The sequence below is a fragment of the Tympanuchus pallidicinctus genome, unplaced genomic scaffold, assembly GCF_026119805.1.
Source record: "Tympanuchus pallidicinctus isolate F22 unplaced genomic scaffold, pur_lepc_1.0 scaffold1, whole genome shotgun sequence".
Classification (NCBI taxonomy): domain Eukaryota; kingdom Metazoa; phylum Chordata; class Aves; order Galliformes; family Phasianidae; genus Tympanuchus; species Tympanuchus pallidicinctus.
In genome coordinates, this window is record NW_026294618.1 from 76,061,538 (window position 1) to 76,087,555 (window position 26,018).

The window sequence follows — 26,018 nt, forward strand, 5'->3', positions numbered from 1 at the left end:
CAAACACTAATTCCAACACCTCAACCAAAACACCAAAATAAATACACACATCTGAAGAAAATAAAGCAACAAACACAGAGGTGTGGACATCACTTGAAACACGTGAAGATTTCTGAGCCAGTTGAGAGATGTTCATTAGGTTGCATTCAATTATTACAGGAGATTAAATAGAAATCCTAAGAGCTCTTCTACTAAGTTAAAATCTGCAATGAACTTCTGGTTTTCAGGCTGTTCCTGCCTGCGTTATTTGCAACGCAGAAGAAACTGTAGAAGTGCCAAAAATCATCACTCACACTACCTAAAAGAGGAAATTTAACAGTACTGAAACAGCACAACTTCTTTTTAATGTTATCTCATACTTCAAATTGGATGTTCCAATATAGCAACTGTGAGATAACTTGATGGTAATTTCACCTTTTGTTTTCAGCACTTCACTTCTGTTACTGAAAATCTCATTTACGCAAAGTTGAACATACAGGTGAATTTCAGTATCATCACAAGCAGCATTTATGTTTATGGAAGACATACCATTACAGTTATGCATGTCTGAACTTTTAAAATCACGTTCTTCAAAGACAAGCATCACTGACGGATGCTGCCCTCTCATTCTCCCAAAAATCAAAACAAACAAGAAAACATACTAAATGAAGTGGGCTCACGTTCCTTACCAGTGTACATGTGAGCTACTTCAGAAGTAAGATGCACTTAAAAGTCAGTATTAGCAGAGGAATATACACAGGCCAGGAAAGCACAGGAAAGTCATCTCTGTATTCAACAGAGCAAATGCATCGCTGAATTGGGCACTGCTGGCAAATGCATTTAGCACAGTAAATACAATTGTTGACATATAAATGATATTCACTACTACTTCTGAATCCACAGTGGAAGTTTTCCAGAGTTCCCCAGTAAATCTCACCTTGACAAGCGCTCAAGTTTCTGTCGATGACTGGTATAGTAGCTCTGAATCAGAGGATAATTGTAGAAAGGTCTAGATAAATGCATATCATCATCTACAGGCAATCAAAGGAAAAAAAGATAATTAAAGAACTAATAAATTGCACAGATCATAACATCTGAATATCAAGAAGCATAAGCAAGCCTTCAGCTTTGAAAGAAGCCAGCTTTGTTTCTGTTTCTTCTAAAACAGAAATCACAAGACAATCCCTTCTTGTCTCCACTGCCATTTGAATTTTACAGTTAATCTAAAATTCAGAACATTATCAACAGTAAAGATCACAATTATTAAAAAAAGACCTCAAAAGAGTTTGCTGGGGTTTTTTTTGTTTTTAATAAGCATATAACAAGAACTTTTCTGAAACTATTAAGGCTGACAATGAAATCTGTATCCCGCACAAATAAAAAAGTATTTCCAATGCTTTGCTTTTTCCCCTTAAGAAATACGAAAGTTCAAAACCTTCAGGTAATGCTTTTACTGTAAGAACAGCATTCACTGGGATGTTTTAACAGCAACTTGTTTAAAGTACCAGGTATTTAAAGAATTACTTGGGTCAATAACATTAAAGTCAAAAGCTCATTGCTGTTTGCCGTTCTTAAAGAACATACAAGGAACGAAACTGCTTGCATTATTCCACGTTACACATTTGCAAAAAACAATAAAATATTCATTTCACCAACAGAACTTCAGTATGCATCATCACTGAAATACTACTACTTGTTAGCAAAGAAACATTCACAGTGCTCACAGGAATCGCTGTTAGATACGTATTGCAGCTAAAGCTTACCTAAGCCCTCTGGTAGGAGACTGGATCGACAGAACCAGATGACCACTTGGGCATACAAAGAAATGAGGCTAGTTACTACCTGCTTATTTGTCAAATCTGTAACACCTGAAAAAGACATGCAAGAATTCTTTTTTTAATTAACCTCCCTTCATCATGCTAAGCAGAAAGTCTGAAAATAATATGGTAAAAATTTGTCTTAGTTAAAGAAAAATACACAATCACAACAAAAGTAAACCTTTGCAAAGCACCACCTTCACTAAATGTTTAAAATAAAATTTAAAAAATATTCTAAAGATCAAGTCTGAACTACTGAATACACTTGTAAAACATTTCTTTTTCATATGGCAGATTTTTAGTAAAGCAAAGAAACTTTTCCATTTTTTTCAATATGCCAAGTTATTAAAAAAGAAACAGTACAAATTTAATTATTTATTCTTACAACTTACTCAACCGTTTTCTTTACAATCATAATGCAATATTTGTACTCAAATAAGTTGCTAGCTAAGAACAGTAAAGAATAATCACCATATTCAACTGTTCTACTTCCAACCAACTGCTTACGCATCTTCTTGCTAAATTTAACTTCCCTTACATACTTTCACATACTCCAGAACAAATTACTTTCTTGAACAGATTCATATGAAGTGCTATTTACAATTTCTCACTCAAACATAAGCCTTTCTCCTCCTAAACTTGTCTGTCTTCCAAGCATCAAAACAAAAAAGCACTTATTTCCTCAACTACAACCCCAACAGCATCTTGAATGAAGAGATTACTAAGACATACGAAAGATTTAGTAATACTATTACAAACCTTTTTCAGTAAGCTCTCGTGCTTCAGTGAGGAAACAGTTTAAGACTGTGCTGAGGTTGCTGAACAGTAACTGGCAGTGCTGAAGAGACTGCATTGTTTGTGGATCAATGAAGTTGCAAGAGCCATCGAACAGCGGAACACCTTTGCAGGATACATATTAAATCATTAGCATACAGAGCAATTTCAAATAAGTTTCAAGGTACATTTGAAGAACTGTGCACTATCACATAGAGGCAAATTGCAAATTCAATGAATACGCTCGTTGAAAAAGGGTAATTTTACATTTGCAAAATCCCTGCAGTATTACTCACAGATTTGGTCAAATTCCTCTTTTGTATAGATAACTTTGTTCCATGTCCACTCAAGAACAAACCGTAAGCTGGCAGCAGAACTTGGCTGCTCTTTAAAAAAGAAAAAGAAAAAGGAATGAGCAAACAATGTCAAGCTCAAGAATATAGAACAAAATCACCACAAGTAGTTATTACCTTCAGATGTCCAATATTTAATGTATCCAGTCAGAAGTTCTAAAGAACTTGTCTGAACAGCAGCTGACAATACAGCTTCTAACTGCTCCTCCTAAACATGAGGCAAAATAAAACGAGAATCTTACATACTTTCGATGTCTAAACCATCAACAATAAGTGTTTCTTCCTATGAAAACTGTCACACAGACACCAAAAAGTCATTTAGCACAAACTCAACTAATTCCACATTCCTTAAGTTAATCTGAATCACAGGCTCATTGGTTTGACAAACACGTTAACTTGTCCTCTGATGTTTCATCTTACTAAAGGCTAATTCTCACCTTTATCTGCATGTGTCTATGCTATAAACTTAATTTACTGAGCTCCAGTTAACTATTTCCAGTAACATCCCCTGCTAACACCCATCGTACATTTTGTGCACAGAAGTTTTCCATCAGGAATGTGTGATGGGGACAAAACAAATACGCAACATTTGCATGAGAAATAGTGAAACTGAAGTCAGCCCGCTTTCTAGATTATGAAGACACGAAGCAGTTCCAACATCAAAACATTGTTATAGTTTTCAAAGATTATAGAAAAGAAATGAAACGTTTAAACTGTAACAGACCTACATTTTAAATTCTTCAAAGATTGTACAACAATGTAGTGGTAATCCTTTAAGAGGATAACAGCTACGTGCAGACACAGAATATTAAAGGATAAATTATTCCAGCCAGTTTTCTGTTACTTTCAGGTGAAATGATCCTTTGCATCATTTTACTGAATCTACTCCTAATTTCCGTGATTGTTTCAAACACACTGAAAACTACCCTTTCCCCTAGGTAAAATCAGTAACTTCAAAGAAACCTCTGTACACTACAATAAACATGGGATATTCCCATTTTTTTCTCAGAACTGTTTGAAACAAGGAAACTGAACAAAGAATACTTCTGGTGGCACACAAAACTCTAATCCAATGCAAAAGGAATAGTCTAATGGCCAGGTCAACTTGCTGAGAAATTTCCTTTAGCTGCTAAACTGTGTAAAAGAATTCTTTGTCCCAGTGTTACTTCCTCAAATCTGGAGAAGAACCCAAGAGATAGAAATATGAGGGCAGTGGGAGTGCTATCCATTGTCCATTAATTGCTCCACCATTAGATGAGCAGCAGATCAGCTAGACAGCTTGGATGAAAATGGGCTGCACATCACAAATGCTCCCTCTCTTAGGAAGTTCTTCAGATGACAGAAAGTTCTGTTACTGTACTACAAAACAAAAACCTATCAAGATGCTGTGGTAGGGTAAAGCAGGTAAGAAGCAATGGCTGTCAAGTTATTGTGTCTTACAATTTCTACAGACCTGTCAGAGAACATAGATATATTCCCCCCTTAAGTCTTGATGTGTGCTCACCTGACTCAGACTGGATGGCTGGACATCAACTAATCTTGGAGACAACAAGCCAGCTACAAGACATCTATTGTAGCTATCGCAAATGGCTTCACTTATTGAAGGACCAGACTCCTTTAAAAAATTCAAGGTCTGAAACAGCAATAAAAAGCAAAGATTAAAGACTGAGTTTTTATTCCATCACATAATAACATTCTGAATAATCACTGAAAAAAAAAAAAGATATTACAACGTTGACAAACTATCACAAAGACTGCATCAGTGATACATTTTAGGTTAGCAATCTCACTGAGTATTACTAAGTGGACTTTAAGATGACAGACAAAAACTCAGAGTTTATAAAAATCCTATAAAATAAAATATCTGCCTGTACCATATTTCACTAAGTATTTCCCCGCTTCTCTGTTTACATGCTGGCTTTTCCAGTGAAGTAAAATACATCCTATAAAAACACTCTAGCTTTTAGACAACTTTAAATCACATTTTGGAAGATTAATGCTATGGTTGATTGTGCTGGAAATATGTAATGAGCCAAAAAAACTTCATCATTTCTTACTGTATGCGTGGTGACTCAGCTATAATTTGGCCAAGTACAGGAGAAAAAAAGTCATTTATTCCTAAAATTAAAATATATATATATACACACACACACACACTTTCTCTATTCTCTGTCTTCCTGTTTCAAAAACTTAATCATTGATGAATATCCTGACTCATTATTTGAAAGACGCATCACCAAGAAGCAACAGTTTTCCCTAATCTCTACAATACTTTTGTTCTTGTTTCTAGACGAACTGTGTTCTTTGTTCCTAGAGGAACACTGCATTACTCTCTATACACCCAGATCCATCAGGCTCAGCAGGTGTCAATGGAAGTTTTATAGTCCTCAAAGTGGACTTCAAACATAAACATTTGCTTAAAACTGGGAAGATGTAGTTTCATTTATGCAGGTAGATGGGCACGACGAGCATAAAATATCCTCTTACACTGAAAGCAGTGCAACAGAAAACTTAAATATACACTTCTTGACATTCTCAATGAAGATATGATAAAAGATCACCTCCTTCTGGAAGCCAGTGCAAGTCATGTGAACTACTCCAGAGTTCAGCAAGCACGTACCATCTGCAGAAACAAAGAATGTTTGTTAAAACTCTATAGCCTCAACATCACATTATGACTAGCCTACATTTTTAACATAGCAAGATACAAGTCAATAACTTTCTTTCTTTCTTTTTTTTTTTTTTTTTTTTTTGCCAAGTCACTTATAAACTGCTTGGAAATATCTTCATTGTATGTTTTTTCTCCAATGTTGCTGTGTGGAAAACCTTCAGTTTGAAGTCATTTCATTTTATAACCATCATCACTTCACAGACTACATTATAAATGCACCAGAACCCAAAAATGCCTGGTGTATTTTAGAAGATTAATTTCTTTGTTGGTTAACTGATAATAGTTGAATATTGGTTTGGTTTGTTTGTTTGCTTTTAAAATGACAAACAACAAACAAGAGAACCAATAAAGGACACTTAATTCTGAAACTTATCTCTATTAAAAGCAGTGATATACCTACCAAAATTATAGGTGCTTGGATTAAAAAACTGCTCAGGCGGTGGATAGGAAGGAGGAACTCCACGACTTAAACTCCGCTCATGTACCAGAACATCCAAAATGAGGTTTGGAGAAGTCACGTTTGTTACAGCATCCAGAGACCATAAAGCAAAATAGGGGCAATTATGAAGGAATTCTTCTGGCCTTTAGGGAAGCAAACATGTAAGTTCAACATCAACGTTCAAATACCTTATTTGTAAGAACACTGGAAACAACTCAGTAAAAGCATACCTTAGTGAATCTGGCATTTGAGCATGATACCAGCGGTTAATGTCAAACACACTCAAATAAGTAGATGGCTTTCCCTGACCATATGTATTCACCTGCCAGCTGAAGACTGATACACTGGTGTCAGGAGATATTACTGTAAAAGACAAGAAATTGTTTAGTTGTAAAAAGCATTGTACATCTGATATTTTTGAAGTATCACTTTCTCTTTTAGTTTAATTCTGTTGTGTCACTCAGTCCACACATCAATAGCTGACTGACATATCTAGCTTGATAAATACTTTAGAAAAAAAATGTATGCTAGATGCGTACAGTTACTTTTGTAAATATCTTCATTTAAAAAAGATTTTAGAATGCTCCTCAGAAATATATGACAAGTGAAGAAAACCCAAGGATATTCATTAGATTTTGACACATTGTTTATAGAGGTTAGCATCACAATGACAGATGGAAGTTGCCATTTCAGGATTAAATCAAAGACAACAAACAGAAACAGCACTGCAATGTCATGCAGATGTCTTCCTTGTAACATCTGACATCCATAAAGGCCCGTAAAAACAAAGGAGGGGAAGGGTAACAAAGCAAAAATTTATCACTGCAGAAGTCTCTAAGATATGGACAGGGCATAATTGAATTTGTAAACCCAGAGAGGTACCTTTAATTTTTCCAACATTACAACAGATGTGTTTGGTTTTTTTTAAACAGCATATAAAGAAAGTTATTGCTAAAGAGCTTGTAAGCATCCATTAGATGCTTACATCCATTAGATGTATCCATTAGATTTAGAGAAAATACAGAAAGGTAGATCCAGATGTAAGTCTGAACAGAAAGAAAAATATCCAAACAACCCAAAGCAATGGAAAAAAAAAACCAACATTGTTCAAAGTAGCCAGTAGAAGTGATAGCTGAAGGGACAAAAGAACAAAAACTGTTATGCAAACCACCACAGTATACATTGTTAAAGCATGACATCAAGCATAAAACAAAACCTATAGTTTTTTCCCTAAGGAAGTCCCATTCTATAATCTAGCAGCTGCCCATACCAATGTCTTCATCTCTTGGCCTAAAACAGACTAGAACAACTCTAAAGTAACCAGAAAAAAATCATAAGTAACTGGCATATCACAAATACTAATTCATGCAAGCCTGTATCAACTGATATTTTAACAAAGGGTTAAGAAAAGCAAATTCACTTTTGCATTAAGAAAAAAAAAATTTCTTTTTTTTTTTTTTTTTTTAAAAAAAAACTTTCCCCATTATCAAAATATTGACTTTTAAACATGTCTTTACTTTTGCATGGAATAAAAATAAGCTGTGGCATTCAAAGTCAAACCACTTTTACCTGATTGGCATGTTTAAAGCACATCGTGTTCCCTCAGAAAGATCATCTTCCACAGGCACATATATTTTATTTTGTTAGAACAGTAAGTATTCTACCACTGAACAAATCACTTTTTCATTTAAACAGATCAATGGCATTAAACTGTCGTGGCACACTGAAGTTCCATTTCAAATACAATTATTTCTTTGAAATTTAATATAATAAGCAGCTTGGCTACCTAAAGGTATCAATACTTAGTTAAGAAAGATACATCATGAATCTGAAGCTGAATGTAAGAGTTTAGATTTAAAACTGGCTGAAGAAATGCAGAAAGAAAGGGATTGTGGAACTTTGTTGTATTTGTTGCTAGCAGTGATGACATTTACTACCCTTAGGAAAAAACTGTTTTCTTTCCACTGTGCTAAAAAATTACGTTTAACTGAACCTTCCTTTAATGCCATCCTCAGGTCAGAACAAGTAAAAACTAGCAGTGCGCATCAATATACAACTGCCAAGCTGCTTCTTAAAAGTTTTAAAAATGGCTAAGCATCAAAGATGTATATATACACTTTTTTTTTTTTTTTAAGAAATGAATTTCTTAATGTCAGAAATCACATACTAAATACATTTTTCTCACTGCAATGTCAATTTCTGTTTGTAAATGTAACTCAAACAACACGTCTTTCTTTTTAAATAAGCCACACAAGCTACTCTATACTGATATTTAACTTTCAGACTGGGGGTACAGAATTCATTGTTCAGATTCCAAAAACATTCCTTTTAAAATAACCAAACACAGCCATCAGAACAAACCTTCATTAACACTGTCCTCTCTATCAATATGGTTGCGAAATTTTTCTACGGTCTGACAGCTGAGTAATTTAGTATTGCTGGTCTGTCCTCTCAAGGGAAAGGCTCCACCCGTGAGATCTAAACTGTATCTTTCATCACAGTATTCAAAACCCTGTGGAAAAATAAGAGAAGAAAGGAAAGGTCATTTTGAGATGAAAAAGTACATTACACCTAAATAAATAAGCCTGTTTCTAACTACGGTAATGTTTCCCAAGAGATCAGTTTCAATAGTAAACAGAAATTATTTCTGACCAGCAAGATAATTTTAGAAAGTGTAAAACTGCAATGGTTTGTTGAATGGTAAGTTGAAAAGATGTTCCCCATTTTCAAAACGTGACCTGATTCAGTTCAGAAAATGTTCAGCAGATTTCACAGAGTCACAGAATGGTTTGGGTTGGAATAACCTTAAAGATCATCTCGTACCAACACCCATACTGTGGGCAAGGTTGCCAATCACCAGATCAGGCTGCCTGGGCACAATCCTGGCCTTGAATGCATCCATGTCCTGCAAACTCAAGATTCTCTTACAGACCTATGCACGTATCTACAAATAATGCAATACAGATGCAAAGCTCTTTGCTCCCTGTTTTGATTATAGAACCCATGAAATCAGAAAAGTTGTGGCACTATAGTAGCTAAAGTTATTCTCAGAGGTATTACCTACATGCACACCACTAGGCTGAACACACATCCCTCTGCAGAAGCAGTGAGAGCTTCTTACTAATTAACAATCCTCTTAACCATGTAAAATCGTACTAGCTGTATCTTCTCAGAGACTAATGAGTGAAATCTCCCTTGGTTCCTTCACAGAACACAGCTAACAGCAGAAGAGGATGTGTGCAAAACCTACCTAAGATTACAAATTACTACAGAATGGGCCAACTGCTTTGAGATATTCAGAAACCCCAGCAGAACTGCACTGAATCTCTAATGCTGCTATGTTCTCACTGAACACTAACTGAAAAAGTCTTTCCAAATGCTGCATTGGCTCAAAACATCTACTGTGAAAGACAGTAATTTGTCAGAACCTCTCACACATTAAAGGAATGGGCAATCATCAACCACAGGAACATTAACAAAAGTAAGTGTTGGAATCTGCACCTTGGCAACCTTGGACCTAGATACAGACTGGAGAATGAGAAGCTGGGAGCAGCCACATAGAAAGGGATCTGGGGTTTCTGGTTGGCAGCAAATGAGGCATCGGTGAGCCCTGGCAGCCCATCTGTACCGTGGGGTGCACCAAAGGTGTGACCTCACCTCCAGCACTGGGTGCAGGTTGGGTGTAACATAAGGACATAACACTATCAGAGCATCCAAAGGAGGGCTACAAAGATGGTGAAGGGTCTGTAGGGCAAGGTGTACGAGGAGCAACTGAGGTCCTTTCGTGCGTTTCAACCCAGAGCAGAGGAGCTGAGGGGAAGCCTCACGGCGGCTGCAGTTCCTCACAGGGAGGGGAGGGGCAGTGCTGAGCTCTGCTCTCTGTGACAGCAACAGCGCCCGAGGGAACGGCATGGAGCTGTCAGGGGAGGGCAGCTGGGGGTTAAGGACAGGGTCTGCACCTGAGGAAGGTGGGCACGGCCCTGAGCTACCAGAATTCAAAGAGTGTTTGTGCAACGCTCTCAGAAACATGGTTTGAATTGTGTAGTTCCTTGAAGAGCCAGAGCTTGACTCAACGATCCTTGCGAGTCTCTTCCAGCTTGGGATACTCTGTGGCTCTTAATTTCATTACCAAAAAAACACTAATGTACACTCAAAAGCATGCACATTCCACTCTATTTTACCAAATAACTTTGGAAATAATAGACGTGCAGGTATGTAAGAAAAATGTAAAAGATCTCTCTGGAAAACTAGAATGAAGCCATCTGTGCCAATGCTTACCTATCTATGCAGTAAAATAAGTTTCCTTATGTTAAGACAGAGCCTCCTGTGTTCCACAGTTTGCTCGCTGCCTCTCGTCTCACTGGACACATCTAAAAAGAACCTCTTTGTGCCCTCCCTCCTGGAATTCCTGTACAATGATGACATTCCCACAGGCCTTCTCATCTCCACACTGAACAGCCCCAGCTCTCAGCCTCTCATGGAGAGGTGTGCCAGTCCTTCAGTGAACTTTGCAGTCCTCTGTTGCCTCTGTTGGACTCTCTCCAGTATGTCTGTGACTCTTGCTCTGGACTATCCAGTCCTGGACACAGTAGTAGCAGCGTGGCCTCGTGATGCAGACAAGAAGGGAAGGATCCCTTCCTCTGACCTTCTGGCAACACTCCTAGTGCAGCCCAGGATCTCACAGCCCTTCTTGTGACAAGGGCACACTGCTGGCCTGTGGTCAACCCGCTGTTTGCCAGGGATCTAAGGTCTTTTCTGCAAGGCTGCTGTCCAGGTGGCCTACCCCCAACATGCACTGGTGCCTGGGATTGTTTCTGATCAGGTGCAGGGCTTTGCATTTCCCCTTGCTGAACAATGCTACGGAAATACTGCAGAGAACAAAATATAAATACAGACTTGCAAGTGATAAGTGGAAAGATGTTAAATAAATCCAACAGAATTTCAGATTATCTAAAATATGCTGCAAACAGCAATTACCATCACACTACACACAAATCCTTTTCACATACTTTTCTACAAGTCTGACCTCTGGAAACTAAAGCACTAACACAGCAGACAAATCTTTCAAATTCCTATAAACCTTATTCAATCATCAAAAGGTCAACAGTATTTTTATCCCTGTTTATTCAAACTTCGCCTGACAAAAAGGAACAACCTAAAAATTTTCTGTCACTAGAAATGGACACAGAACTTTTCTCAGATGGTTGTGCAGGTAGATCTAAGTATTAGGAACTTCATAAATTCCCTGAGAATTACAGTACGGAACAAACTGACTACATTAAATGTATTACCTGACATGTATGCCTTACATTTACTGCAGTGCACAGATTCTGCCCTGATGCATCTTTTGGGTTTTTTTTTGGCAGTACATGTCAACAGTTTTTGACATGAAACTACACACGTAAATGGCTTAAACTGAAAACTAGATGAAGAACCTATCTTTCCTCTCTAGCAGCTCCAGCTGTTTAAGTCTCTCTTTAACCACCTTGGTCACATTTCTGCAACACTCACTGAGAAGAAGAAACAGCACAGGAGTAGAATAATCTCAGATCCAGAGACTAGTTCCTGACACTTCTAAGAAGCATGTGAATGAATCACTGATTACAAGGTCTGTAGAGGGTTGCAAGTCTTAAATTAACTACACCACAGTTCTCACAGGTCACAAGCACAAAGTATTTGATCACACTACTTAAAAAAAAGGTTATAACTGGAATTTCTTGTTAATAGGATCCATTTTTAAAACCTGCTGAAACATTTCAGTTCTCTGAGTTCACTTGTCACATCTTGTTCAGGTACAAAAGATGATGAAGACAAAGAAATGCTGAGCAGTAGAAGGTCCCACCTTCTAACACTGAAATACTGAGATAGAACAAAACAGCCACAAGAGAAATGGATACAGACAACTTTTTTCCAAGAAAAGCACACAGAATCGGGTACCATCTTTGTCACTGTCAGGACTGTAGTTAAAAATAACTTAAAAGAGGATAAAAAACAAAGAAAAAAAAAATGGAGAAAGATTAAAGATTTCTCCTATTAACCTGCCACAGCGCTCAGAGCACTGTAACAAAAGCAGAAGCAAACTATAATGAGAGCCCTTTTAAAACTGAAAATTCAATAAAGGTGTGCTCTGTTCCTCTAGAGCAAGCTATATTTATATCATAAAAGAAAACAGTCGAAGATAAAGAGATGGCATCCATATTTAGAACACATTGCATCACTTCAAGATATTTATATATGTTATCATGAGATAATGCATTTTGAAGAAACACCACCTTCTCCAGGCACGTTAACTTTATTTATTCAAAGGCAACATTTACAAATGACAAAATAGCTGTGCTACATATAAGCAAAAAGGTCAGAATTTAAAGTCAAATTTTTGCCTTTGTTCAAAAGAAAAAAAAAAAAACATGAAGGGCACAGTCCCTGTAAAACCCAGTACATAACACAAGAATGACTCTATTTAATTACATGCCCATTGAGAACATTTAATTACAAAACATATTGTATCAAAAAAGGAGGAATTAATTTTCTGAGTAAGATTATTTTCCTTTTAAATAAAAGGATTTCAAAAGAGTTTCAAGCATAGTTAACTAAAAGAACTTTTTTGGTACACATAGAGTAACCGTACAGATCCATCTTTTATCTATTAGATATAATTAACACTGCCATCTCACATACAATCATACTTCATCTATATTTTAAACACAACACCTTTGGAGACATTTTCAACTACTTATGTATATGCGTTAAACTAAATCATACCAATGTTTATTATATTCACATTCTGCTAATTTCAAGAGTGCATTTAACAGGAAATCCAATCAAGCATAAAGAGTAGTCTTTAAAGCTACTGTGCTTCAGGATCAACACTTAAGACACAATAGGTGTGTTTTCTTTACAGCTCAGCTGACAAAATCCCAAAGAAAAATAATATACAACTATAGATCAGAAGAAAATAAAGATACATGACTGTACCATAAGAAAGGATGACAGAAACTTACTCAAGTCTGCAGTTTGATAAAACAAAGCTACAAAAAACAAAGCTTTATCTTCTCTGACTACTTGCATTAATTTGATGTTTTGGTTAAGAATGACTTTATCTGTAGAACTTGTTTCCTCTTTAGGAATTGAGTTCATACAGGCTCTTAGCAGACAAATTTAGTTGTAACACATAACACTATAGTTTAAAATCATATGACTTATTTTCAAAAAGTCTGGACAAAGCTCATAACCAAGCAGACTTAGAGAAAAATTACTGTTTCAGGGCATCTCTGAATTTTGATGGTAGACATTACTGTGTCAACATCACTGATACTCCTTCAGAGAAAATTACTGTTTTTCTGTTTTCACATACACACACACCTTACCTCATACATAACCTGTCCTGATGCCAAGCGTTTTCTGTCTCCAAACGCTAATTGCAACAGATGTAAACTCAAAACATCACCTTCACTGAAAAAAGTACAAATTAAGAAATTTGATTAGAAAGCTGTTTCATTGTCCTCATTATCATATTTTTTTTTTTAATCAGATCTACATTGAAGTTTTCTTAATAGCATGCTCTAGCAGAAAAGAAAAGCACCATGTCTCTAAACACAACAATTGGTCACATTTAGCTGCCAAAACAGAAAGGATATTTGACACTAACAGCTTCAACAGCGAATGCTACACACACAGTCTGAAAGCTTCAATATTTTGTTTAGACTAAAAATTGTTGAAAATAGTCGTCTACATTGAAGAATTTCTTAAACCAAACTTTCTTTATGTAAAGATTTAAGGGACTGCAATTCTATGAACAGCTGAACTGACTACATAGCCTGCTGATGCTGGAAGAAGGAGATCTCTCCCTTATGCCTATCACAAAGTTCTAATCCCTCTCTTACACACCCTAAACACTTTCACATACTGTTCTGCTGAACCAGTGTTTGATCAAACAGCATTTATTCTTATGCTGAACAACAACAGTGTTCTGCCAGGTGAGCTGAATTAACTCATGGAGGTTCCAAAGACTGCTAAAACTGGAAGAAGGTAATCAGTGATGCTATTCTTTTATCAGCACATTTAGTGTTCTAGATCGGTAACCTAAACTACTTTCAACGGTATTTTAATACTGTGGTGTAAGTATCACACAAATCATGAAGCATTCATCAAGAAACAAAGACAATAATTGCAAGCACAAAAAAAAAAGCAATCTCATTCACTACTGTATCACCTTCTTTCAAAAACTCTGAGCAAAATAGGAACTGCAGGAACCCAAGGCTTCCAGAACACTAAGAATACACCAACACAATTCTACTACAGCAATTTAAATAAATGCAGGAAAGAAAAACTCAACATCAGAGTTAAAACTAAGTACATAAAGAAAATGACTACTAGCACTTAATTACAGGAGCTGCTCTAACAGTACGCCTCCTCTATTTCATTACGCTGGCCTACGACCTCAGGGGTAGACGTTTCCATGGAAATAAACAAGAGGCATTACTTTTGGAGCAGCCTAAGTAGAATGGCATTCTGTACCTAGTTAGACCCCAAACTCTGGAACAAGTCTGCAACACAACCATGACAACGTTTCTTCACGGCATAAACTTGAGTACGTTCCGTACTCAAGAGAACCTCCCATATACATAAAGAAAATAAATATACACATTAACTTAAGCATAACATGTACTTGTTTATATTCACCTTTCTTGAGTAGATTGAACAGCCCACAAGTAGCAACAATTGCGAGGATCATTTTCAGGTTCTTGGAAAGTAACAGCATAGACAGGAATCCTTCCTCCTTCAAGTTGAGAGTGGTACCTATAGGTTTAAAGAGAGAAAAAGACCAGATGTATCTATTGGCTCTGTTAGTAGAACAGTTGAAGCATCTTCTGATGGAGAACCTATGTGCCCATCCTCAAAGCAGAGGATACTCAAAATAGAGCCATACTTCTAATTCAAACAGCTGAGTCAAGGAAGCGACTGTTTGGGTTTTTTTTGTTTTGTTTTGTTTTTCTAATGGAACAGTCAAGAAGTAAGGAGATTACTGTCTATCAAATGCAGTAACCTGTGTTTATTACCTTGCCTGATATACTTAAAACCAGCTTCTCCTAAATAATTACTTCAACTGGCACACGAGATTATTCTCACTCTCATAGGTTACTTAAATAAAGAAAATTCTTCTTACAAATTCAAAGCACTGCCAAACAGAGGTAGCTTCTTGTTTCTTTACCTGGAATATGCAGACAAGCTTTCATATTCCAGAGTTAAGAACCTTATTTCTAATTCTACGATCTATCCTTGCTACCATTCCTCCACTATTTATGTGCCCAATAATTTCTGATGGGTCACCTCAGAATTGCTTAAGCAAATGTCTTTCTGAAGTGGATCAAACAGATCACGACTGTTCTTTGAAATCATCCCATAATTCTTCCATCATCTCTTATTCTAGTCTCCAGTCATTCTAAGGAAACTTTCACTCACATGCCCTCTTTTCCTTGCATCAGGTCAATCTCCTATTTCAGAAAAGGCTGAAATAGGAACAAAAATATTTTCAGTCACAGATCAGCTACTGATGTTTCACTTCACACTAGTTTCATCCTGAATGCTTCAGAGAATATTGTAACCATGTTATTAACATATTCCAGGCTTACAATTTATGTCCTACAGTAACTGGTTCTTAAAAGTGAGTTGGTCCTATAAGCATCAGCTCTGCCGTACAATTAAAATAACCCCAGAGTTGCACAATTTCTCAATTCAAAGACACATAAAGAAAACGAAACTAGTCCACTGGGGAAAACATATTACTCTGTGTATGACTTCATAGTTATTTCAGAAGAGAATTTCTAAACATTCCATGATTACACCGAAGAATTTCAGTCCCTGAAAAAGTTCTCTTTAGCATATTTCCCTACAAGTCCACACTAGCCATGCATAAAAGCCTACTTACTCCCGCTTCAAAGTTTTCATATTCCATAGTGACAGGTAGCCATCTGAAAAACCCACAACAAGCAGATTGCTTCTGCTTATGTAGCACAGGGTTGATATTGCTGTTCCTGAAGGATTCTGTACTTGAAAACAGAGATGTCGTCCCTCTCTGGTCACAGCTTCTCTTCTTTGTGGAACTTCAGCAGGAATTCCACTGACAACTTCTAGGTCTACGTACACAAAAATCATATAATAATGTACTATTCCAGTTACTGTGCAAGTTAAACATCAACAATACAGATAATCTCATTTTACTGTCCCAAACAAAATAACCATTTATGCAACACAAATTTACTATTTCCATTTCATATGTATCAAAAAACAAAGAACTCTCAACTTAGAAGAGTAACCACAGAAATCTCTCATGAACTCTCTATGCCAAGAGTGCGAGACTCCTGGTGAAACTACCTGAAATGACAACTACTCCTGAAGCTACTGTTATAACACAAGCGTATGCAACCTGAATAGGCAAACCAGGTTATTTCTTCCACCCCAATGCATGATTTTTGACAAGTTGGATTTGTTTTAAAAAATTATTGACAATTTGGCTTCCATGTTAGTTAGCAGAAACAAAACAATCCCAAGAAATACGGCACCTCTAACAACTTCTCATCAGGCAGCTGCACTGTCTCAAATGATAAAATTTCTATACCTCACTGGCAAAAATCAGTGACATAGGGAACTGTCAGAGTGGGAAGGTGTTTTTTAGAAAGAACAGTAAGACACATCCACCTTTCATCAGTTCAGGACTACATGATGTCAAACCACTAGATGCAATCAGCAGTCCTAAATGCCTACCTGCTGCTACCCTCATAATTGGATACATAATGTTTACTTGAAAGACATATGTTTCAAGCTGAAAAACCGCAGGCTTACCTGATGCTTCTATTTCATTTTGACTGCAAGATAAATCATCCAAACAAAGGTCAACCAGAAGTACATGTCCAACATCTGTAACTACTGCTGCCACTCCAAAGAGCCATCGCAGACTCTGATGTAGGTGCTGAGTGCTCACACTGGCTCCTCCATGATTAATTATGGGTTCTATAGCAGTTACCTACAGGAAAATTGCAAGTTAACATTTAAGCTGTTTGACAAGCTAAATAGAAACAATTCAAGAATGAAACCCCAATTAGTGCATCAGAAAAACAGTAAATGCACAGTCATGATATTTAAAAGCAAAGGACTGATTTCAATTATTTGAAGAAAAAACATCAAAATCCTGCACAAAAAGCTGCTGCTGTCTACAGATATCCTACAGTTAGTTAATTGAATTAACTCCAACTTAAATGGTACACACTGTTGTTACAGTTTACCGAGTTCTATTTCATACTTAGAATATTTCTATTTTCCTACTTCCTATGCTAAGAAAACTTTTAAAATTAATTGCATGTAAGCAGTTTTATTTAACAAATGAATAAAACGACATGAAAACTAGTTCTCCGAGTGCTCACAGCCTATTAGCACTGTGATACAGTCTGTGTCTTCTTTATGGAACAATTAATCCTGGAAATCATCCAGCAACATTAATGACAGGAAAATCATCAGAAGTCAGCACAATCAGAGGATTACAGCAATTTACTATGTAGATTCCCTAAGATAAAATAACTAAAGGTGTAGCTGAGGAGAAATCAGTGAATACTGTCTACCTAGATTTCAATACAGGCTTCAACACTGTCTCCTATAAGATTCTCACAGACAAACAGTTGATACTTGGGCTGGAAGAAAAGACTAAGGTGGGCTGAAAACCAGATATAAGGCCAAGTCCATGGTATGGTGATCAGTGTCATCAACTCCAGCTGGAGGCTGGTATCAAGAGATATACAAGGGCTCCTCCAAAAGTAGTGTCTCTGGTTTTATTACGATAGCCCAGCATGTCAGAGGTGGATGTTGGTGGTTTGGCAGAAGAGTATGAGCTTTCCCAGCAGTATTCCATTCCATGTTGTTTCTGTGTGACAGTTGGCAGTAGAGGGGCAGTCTGCCACAATGGCATCTGACACAGAAGTGCATACGAAACATAGAGGAGGGACTGAATTGCACCATGAAGAAAAGTGGCATCCTCTAACATTCATCGGTGCTTGCTGAAACACTATGGAGACCAAACAGTGGACGTGAGCACAGCGAGATGGTGTGTGGTGTGTTTCAGCAGTGGAAACAGCATTTCACCTCTGCTGGCACAGATTTTTACAAGCACAGCATGCAGACTCATTTATCGCTGGCAAAAATGCATAGCTAATGGTGATGATTAGCTTGACAAATAGTGTTCTGCAGCTGAGAACTTCATCTATCAAATACTGCTATTGCACTATTTGTATCTGTTGCAGTTTCCACGGAAACACACGGGCAGCATTACTTTCAGAGCGACCTATGTATCCCAGGAGCCTCATCCTCTTTAACATAATTACTGATCTGGATGAGAGGGCAGAGCACATGCTTGGCAAGTCTGACAATGACACAAAAGTAGGAGGAAAGTCTAACTGCACTAGAGGGTCATGCAGCCATCCAGAGGGACCAAAATATGCAGGAGAAATGCACTAACAAACTTTGGGCAGGTCAACAATGAGAAGCATTCTGACCAGAAGCAATTCCAGGCAACAACTCACTTTGGGGGTAGGCCATCTGGACAGAAGCCTTGCAGAAAAGGCCTTGGGTTCCTGGCAAACAACCAGGGACAACCTTGTTGACCACAAGCCAGCAGCATGCCCTTACCACAAAGAAGGGCGATGAGATCCTGGGCTGCACTAGGAGTGTTGCCAGAAGGTCAGAGGGGGGGATCCTTCCCTTCTTGTCTGCATCACTGCTACTATTGTGTCCAGACCTGGGCAGCCCAGAGGAAGAGAGACACAGACGTACTGGAGAGAGTCCAACAGAAGACTGCAAAGTTCACTAAAGGACTGGCACACCTCTCTGCTGAGAGCTGGGGCTGTTCAGCGTGTAGCAGAGAAGGCCTGTGGGAATTTTACTGAGGTACAGAAATTCCAGAAGGGAGGATGCAAAGAGGTCAGAGCCAGGTTCTTTTTAGCGGTGCCCAGTGAGAGGACGAGAGGCAATGAGCAAAAAATGGAACACAAGAGGCTCCGTCTGAACACGATGAAACTTCTTTTTTTACTGCACAGATGACTAAGCCATGGCACAGGTTGCACAGAGAGGTTGTGAAGTTCCTTCCTTGCAGACATTCAAAGGCCATCTGGTTCCTTTATACATACAGCAGTCTGCATGCAACTTCATTCTAAACTGAAGCAAGGCCTTTCAGCACCCACACCACATCCCAGGACAGCACTCACCCCTACACTAGAGATACAAACACCTGACAATGCCTGCACTAAAGCTACACAACAAGACATTCAAGGTCAGGCTCCACCAGTCTCTGAGCACCCTGATAGAATTGTAGGTATCTTTGTTCAGTGCAGGGGAGTTGGGCTAGATGACTTTTAAGAGTCCTTTCAAACTCAAATGATTCTATAGAAGAACACTATTCCACTTTCTTGCAAAACACAAGGCAATGAAAACAGGAAGCTTTACATCAACAACAGCTTTACATCAAACTGAAAGAAGTGATCAAAGTATTCCTCTTCCTACATGCATTTCTTTTTCCAGAGATGGAAAATAACTGAAGATCCAAAGTTTTCTCTTGTCCCACATTTGTTAGGACTACACTGCCTGACAATCTACTACAGGATTTATCGTTTATACGTGTCACAACACTTCTAATCTTAGAAATATCTGCAGTTATTTAGATAACTTCATTTTGTACCATTTTGCCCATGAATGAAACTAAATTTCCAATCTTCTCTACTCAAAGCAGTACACCAAAACCTTTTTTTTTTTAATTCTTTCTCTTCCAAGTCTTGATGACCATGATGAGAGCAAAACACAGTACACACTTTGCTACAGAATTAATCACGATTCAAACATTACTTTTAATTTTTCTTTCACAATTTTTTTCATTATACAACGGGTTCTTTTCAATTTTGGCATGAAGCCTTCAAAAGATGTTTCCCAGTTTTAACACTCCAATTTTCTGTGTAAAACGCCTGAAACAGAACATTTTTCCCAGTTGTATGGGCTAGCTTTTCATATCCTCCCAGACACTGCCAACTCATTCTGGGAATGAACAAAGAGAAGCCTTCTCAGCTCACTGAATCTGAATGCTACCCTCCTGCCTCATACAAACCAGGAAATTTTGTGAAAATACTGTTCAATGGTTCTGAAACATTCAAGCGTTGCAAAACAATTTAATTTAATTAATGTTTTTAATTCAGATTTGCTTTTACTGGAATATAATTCAAATAGTACTGCATTAACACTTTTAGCTTTCTGCTGCATTTTACCAAGGGCAATTGATATCTCCACAAAATAGAAAAAGCAAACTTTTTCTCCTAAGTTCGCAAGATTTTTGCATCCTTTACTCTGACCAAGTGAACATCTACCCTTCCACTAAAAGGCAGTCACACAGTTACTATAACTACCCTGTAATACTATATTAATTGTTTAGCAGCTCTGACCAGAGGTACTATAAATTAAGCTTTACCGCTGTCTACAGAAGATATTTTCCACAGTCAAGACAGCCCATAAATTAATGTGCTCATTAAACTATTAAAGTAACAACACAAACTGCAGAAAGATGCTAACAGATGTGCGTTTCATTTTTAAAAACAATCAGTGCAAAAATCAGAAACACGTAGGTAGATTAAAATATCAAGTTATATGTTATATACGTGCTGGAAATAATTCCAGAATAATGAAACACCATACAGACAGACAGTGCAAATGTTATCTAATTTGTTTACCTCTACTCCCTCTCACATCTTAGAATCTAATGTTTCAATTAGCAACACCCATCCTGTCCATCAATCTAATGAATCTAATAGCAAAAAGACAGGAACTGAAATTAACGCAACAGACCAAACATTCTTGTAATCACAAACATTCATGGCAGAATATCAAAAATTCAGACAAGCTTTGGCTTTACTCCAAAGACCAAACCTTTATCACAAAACAGTCAGCTTCTCCCCAAAAGCTTCCTCATATTTTCTCCTGAACAGTTTGTTACACAACAGGAAAACTCCCTAATACAACTCATACTATATTCACTTTCAGATGACTTTCACACACACAGATTAGGTATGTTACAGTGAACCCTCTTAACCTACTTTCCTCCTCCTATCACAGCTTACTCTGTTTAGATTTAAGATACAAAAACTCAAACAAAGCTACGACATTCTTCGTAAGGACAACTTACTGATTACACATTAGTCAGCACACAGCTGACACGCTACAGCATTTCAAATAAAGTACAAAAAAATAAAACCACCCATATCCAAGCAAGTCACATCAAATCATGGCATGCTAAGCCGAGTAATAAACAAGGATTTAGCTAACATGATAAAAACACAGGGAACCTTGATGGCTTATTAACTTAGACTTCCATTAACAAAATGAGAGTAGGTGACATTACATCACTTTAGCTCATGGGTTAAAGACCCACATGGAACAGAGAAAAAAAAAATATATCGTCAATACGTCAGTCTATATTGTCTACAAAAAAGTGCTCACTAGAGATTCAAGGAAGACCATTGGGAAAGAAAGGACATGGGAGCAGCGTGACATGTTGATTTAGAACATTCAAGTAGGGGAGTGATTTAACATACAACTATTGTAAACCATTGATTAAAGAGAGTGGTGGTGAAAGGAGTTAAATCCATCTGGTGACTGGCCACAAGTTGATACTGGGGTTTGTCCAATTCAGTATCTTTACTGACGACTGGGATGATGGCATCGAGTGCACCCTTAGTAAGTTTGCAGATGACAAAGTTGGAAGGAACTGTCAACCTGCCTGGGGGTAGGAAGGCCCTACAGAGTAATTGGACAAGCTGGACCACTGGGCTGAAGTTCAGCAAGTCCAAGTGCTGAGTTCTGCACTTCGGCCACAACACCAGGCAATGCTACAGGCTTGTGGCATAGTGGCTGGAAGACTGTGCAGAGGAAATGGACCAGAGGGGTACTGGTTGATGCTTGGCTGAACATGAGCCAGCAGTGTGCCCAGGTGGCCAAGAAGGCCAATGGTGTCCTGGCTTCTACCAGAAATAGCACTACCAGCAAGGAAGTGATGATCTCTCTGTATTCATCACTTGTGAGGCCACAGCTTGAATGCTGTGTTCAGTTTTGAGTCCTTCAATACAAGAAAGACATTGAGGCCCTGGAGTGCGTTCAAACAGAAGGGCAACAAAGCTCCTGAGGGGTCTGGAACACAAGTCTTATGAGGAGTAGCTGAGGGAGCTGGAATTGCTCAGTCTGGAGAAGAGGCTCAGGGGTGACTTATAGCTCTCTAGAGCTATCACAAGGGAAGCTGTGGTAAGGTAGGGGGTCAGACTCTTCTCCCATTTAACTAGCAATTAGACTAGAGGGAATGGTCTGAAGTTGAGCCGGGAGAGATACAGGTTGGATGTTAGAAAATACTTCTCTGAGAGGGCAATCAGGCAGTGGAATGGGCTGTCCAGGGACGTGATAGAGTCACGAACCCTAGAGGAGTTCAATATTCAGATGTTGTACTGAGAGAGATGGTTTAGTGGGAAATACTGGTGATAGGTGGACAGTTGGACTGGATGATCTTAAAGGTCTTCTCCAACCTTGGTGATTCTATGATTCATTAAAAAAATATCAAACTGCATGTCAAATATGATTTTGGGTTGTTATTGTGGTTTTTTTTTGTTTGTTTGTTTGTTTGTTTTTGTTTGTTTGTTTTGGTTTGGTTTTGGTTTTTTTTTTTTTTTTTACTTGACAGGACCTAAATTGTGATCATAAATTCAGAAATTATGATAAGGACTTCAGATATTTATTCAAAGTGAGACTTTGCATAATCTGTCAATTAAGGCTGTAAAGGCTCTCTTTTCTATCCTAGATCAACATAAATAGATATTCAGATCTAAAGTCACCTCTGTGCTAGTTTGAGATTCATGGGACTATGTCTAAATCATTTATATCACAACAGCTATGAAAAACTGAGATACTTTGAAGATAGTATTTGTGACCAAAATTAGCCACTTCAGAAATGATTACTACAGTCACTTCGAAGCTTTTTTTTTTTTCCTTTTTCACTCTTAACAGAAAAAAAAAGTAATCTGATTTCTTTTTAAATTTGACAATTAGAGAATAATAAACAGATAGAACCTACATACTAGTAATATAACTCAAAATATAATGATACTGTTATGCCCAACATGATATGATTATCATGATTCGCTTTATTGGATATTCTACAGTGACAGTATGTTAATGTGATACAGAAAAAAACCCACCTCCTACAAAGAGACATTTGGAACTTTTCCCGAAACAGGATTATGCAGCACGTGGCAAAATAAAAGTTTCATTTCTCTGATTAACAAGTACATACCCTTCCTGGAAGAACAACCGCTTTAACCACTCTTGATATTCCAAGGTCATACAGACAGAGAACACTTCCTTCTGCTTCTTCCAATCCAACCAAGAGCCCGGTTCTTTTCTGCCAGGAAAACTCCTTTACCACACGAACAGTTGGAGGCTGCTCATTTACTCCACTGAAACGATATGCAGAGAGCCTCTCCCCTGTCACAGAGTTCACCACCTCAAGTTGAGGACCACATGCCAACCATGCCAAGCCATTTCTCCCTGCAAAGACAAAGCAAGCTGCGTTCATTTTTCAAAAGGCTGAAAACAAATCAAGACACTGTTCCTTTCCTTGAACAGAGGTATCTAACAAAAGAAGATTGACTAACCTAATCATTTAAAATTACCCCTTGAAATTCTCAAGAAATACACCTTAAAATTAACAACCTTGCTACCTGGTATTTACACATAAGGATGGTTTTAACTGAGACAAGAACTGCAATACACTGATCTACACTCTTTACACTGTGTTTGGCTTGGCTTTGCTAAAAATCATTCGAATACATAAGGGCACTGAAGTCTTGAAGCATATTTTCCAACGTATCAGACCTTAAACAATTCACTGATATATCCCTCCTGTAAGAACTTGGAATCTGACAAGAAAATATCTTGAAGTAGCTATCAACTCATTAGTAAATTACAACTTTTACACATGTTGATTACAGAGTCAAAAATATTTTGCTTCATACAACTACTACTTATAGTAAGGTAGTAAGATTTTACTTGGTCTTAAAAAAAAAACAAACAAACAAAAAACAGCCCAGAAATTCAGATAGGCTCTCAGTTCTACTTTTAGATTACCTAGAAAGTGAACTGTCTAATCTGCTTAGCTGCTACAGAAACTCTCACTGGATACTCATCCGCATCCTATTAAACACTTTGGAAATACGGCTGCAGCACTTAACAGTCTTATCTTCCTCCTCCTGTTTTACTCAGTTTTGAAAGGAAACATCCATTCCTTTTGTCTATAATATTGCAGAACTACTTCCACACATGGCATCATGACAGCAATACCACTGGTGCAAATAAACGCAGCCTTAAACAATGCTATTAACTAAAGGACAGATTTTAATGCAATTAAGAATTGAGGAGTGCTCACTGATTCAGCATATTTAAGTAACTGATTTTATTAGCACAGCATTGGCTTAGTCTTTAAAGCAAGTTATAATTTCCAAACTTACCTAATGCTCATATATCAGCATTTTTAATAGTACTTTTTGTTCTAAGCCTGATGTATCTCAACAGTACCAATCTGACACAGCTGACACTACATGCCTCTAGACAATAATCATTTTATATGAAGACCAAATTTTAAAAGAAAATGCTCACCTGCAGAAAACTTTCCATGCAGCACAGAATCAAGGGTTATCTCATCCTCCCCAAGTGCCTGAATAGTCACCTCAGGAAACTGCAGCAGACTGCTCGTTACCTGAGCTCTTAGGTCTTGCATTCTTCACTGTTAATGAAGAAAAAGAGTGAAAACAGAGTAATGTCAGACATAATTATTCCTAAGATTCACAGAATTTTCATCTGTATATAGCATACAATCTTCAAAAAAGAAACCAAATGCACTTAGGACAGTTTTTGACCTTACAACAGAGCAAATGGAGAGTCATCTCCTTTGCTATTACCTATGAAAATCTTCAATAAGAAGTGATGCACAAGTACTCAAGTACAGGTAGGAAAACAGCAATAAACCAAGCTCAAGTCTATTCAGCTACAGGATAGTAAGACAGAATTTTGAAAAAATCGTATTTGAAAAGCTTCTGAATAACAAGCTTCCATTTGTCCTTTATTTTTACTTCAGTAATTCTAGTAATTTCATAATTAAGCCTTGTTCATTTTTTTGCGTGTACACTTGGAACATTAAATGCTAAATTCTCAAATTCTTCACAAAAACATACAGTTGATATTTTCACATCACTTTCACAGCTCGTCAGTTAGAAAATAGTTTTCCATATACTTCAGATGTAAGCACAGAACTCTGAAACACTGATTCTTTCTGTACTCAAATTCCTTATATGATTTCCTTCCTTGATAACCTGTTCTTATCACATTTTTGCAGTATCATACAAAATTTCTAGTGCTACTGTGCAGCCTCCACATTTGCACAGATACCGTCCACAGCTTACATTTCAGTATGTCAAGACTTTTTTTTTAATATGAAAGCTTAAAGTGATGAAAGGATTTACAAGACGAAGTAGGTGGCTAAATAACAGATATTCCACACACGCAGAAATACAAAATACATATAAACATATTTTGCAAGTTCAGTGATTTATTGGAAAAGCTTCCGGAAGACAAAATCGATTATCTTGCTTAAAAGACAGTTTTCTTCACCAAGTCTCAGAAAGACAACGGTACATCCAATTCCTGAGTGTTACACACTCACTATCTCAGGCATCAAACAGAATCCTTATCCTACGCTACCAACTATTAGAGACAGCAATTTCAACATGCACACAAAGCATACTGCATTAACTGCAACAAATACTTTGTCCTGCAAATAAAGTTTTATTGTTCAGCATGCGCTGACAACTATTTGCTGTACAGCACAGGTCACAGCCTGTTTTGAAGACCAGACTCTGCTAACA

The 26,018-nt window shown here is 37.5% G+C and overlaps 1 protein-coding gene across 6 annotated transcripts in view; it reads right to left on the reverse strand.

Moving 5' to 3' along the window:
- Window positions 1-26,018, reverse strand: part of AHCTF1 (AT-hook containing transcription factor 1) — a 55,745-nt gene that overhangs the window by 20,944 nt on the left and 8,783 nt on the right. For all 6 annotated transcript variants that reach the window (XM_052673134.1, XM_052673143.1, XM_052673108.1 and 3 more), the window contains exons 2-17: window positions 24,754-24,880; window positions 23,393-23,646; window positions 16,876-17,056; window positions 15,962-16,169; window positions 14,716-14,832; window positions 13,401-13,485; window positions 8,395-8,545; window positions 6,264-6,396; window positions 5,995-6,176; window positions 5,485-5,546; window positions 4,428-4,556; window positions 3,041-3,131; window positions 2,867-2,956; window positions 2,556-2,696; window positions 1,743-1,847; window positions 917-1,010 (exon numbers count right to left, since the gene is read on the reverse strand). In XM_052673134.1, coding sequence (XP_052529094.1) covers window positions 917-1,010; window positions 1,743-1,847; window positions 2,556-2,696; window positions 2,867-2,956; window positions 3,041-3,131; window positions 4,428-4,556; window positions 5,485-5,546; window positions 5,995-6,176; window positions 6,264-6,396; window positions 8,395-8,545; window positions 13,401-13,485; window positions 14,716-14,832; window positions 15,962-16,169; window positions 16,876-17,056; window positions 23,393-23,646; window positions 24,754-24,874 — 2,144 coding nt within the window. In that variant the 5' untranslated portion in view covers window positions 24,875-24,880. The remainder of the gene's footprint in view (window positions 1-916; window positions 1,011-1,742; window positions 1,848-2,555; window positions 2,697-2,866; window positions 2,957-3,040; window positions 3,132-4,427; window positions 4,557-5,484; window positions 5,547-5,994; window positions 6,177-6,263; window positions 6,397-8,394; window positions 8,546-13,400; window positions 13,486-14,715; window positions 14,833-15,961; window positions 16,170-16,875; window positions 17,057-23,392; window positions 23,647-24,753; window positions 24,881-26,018) is intronic.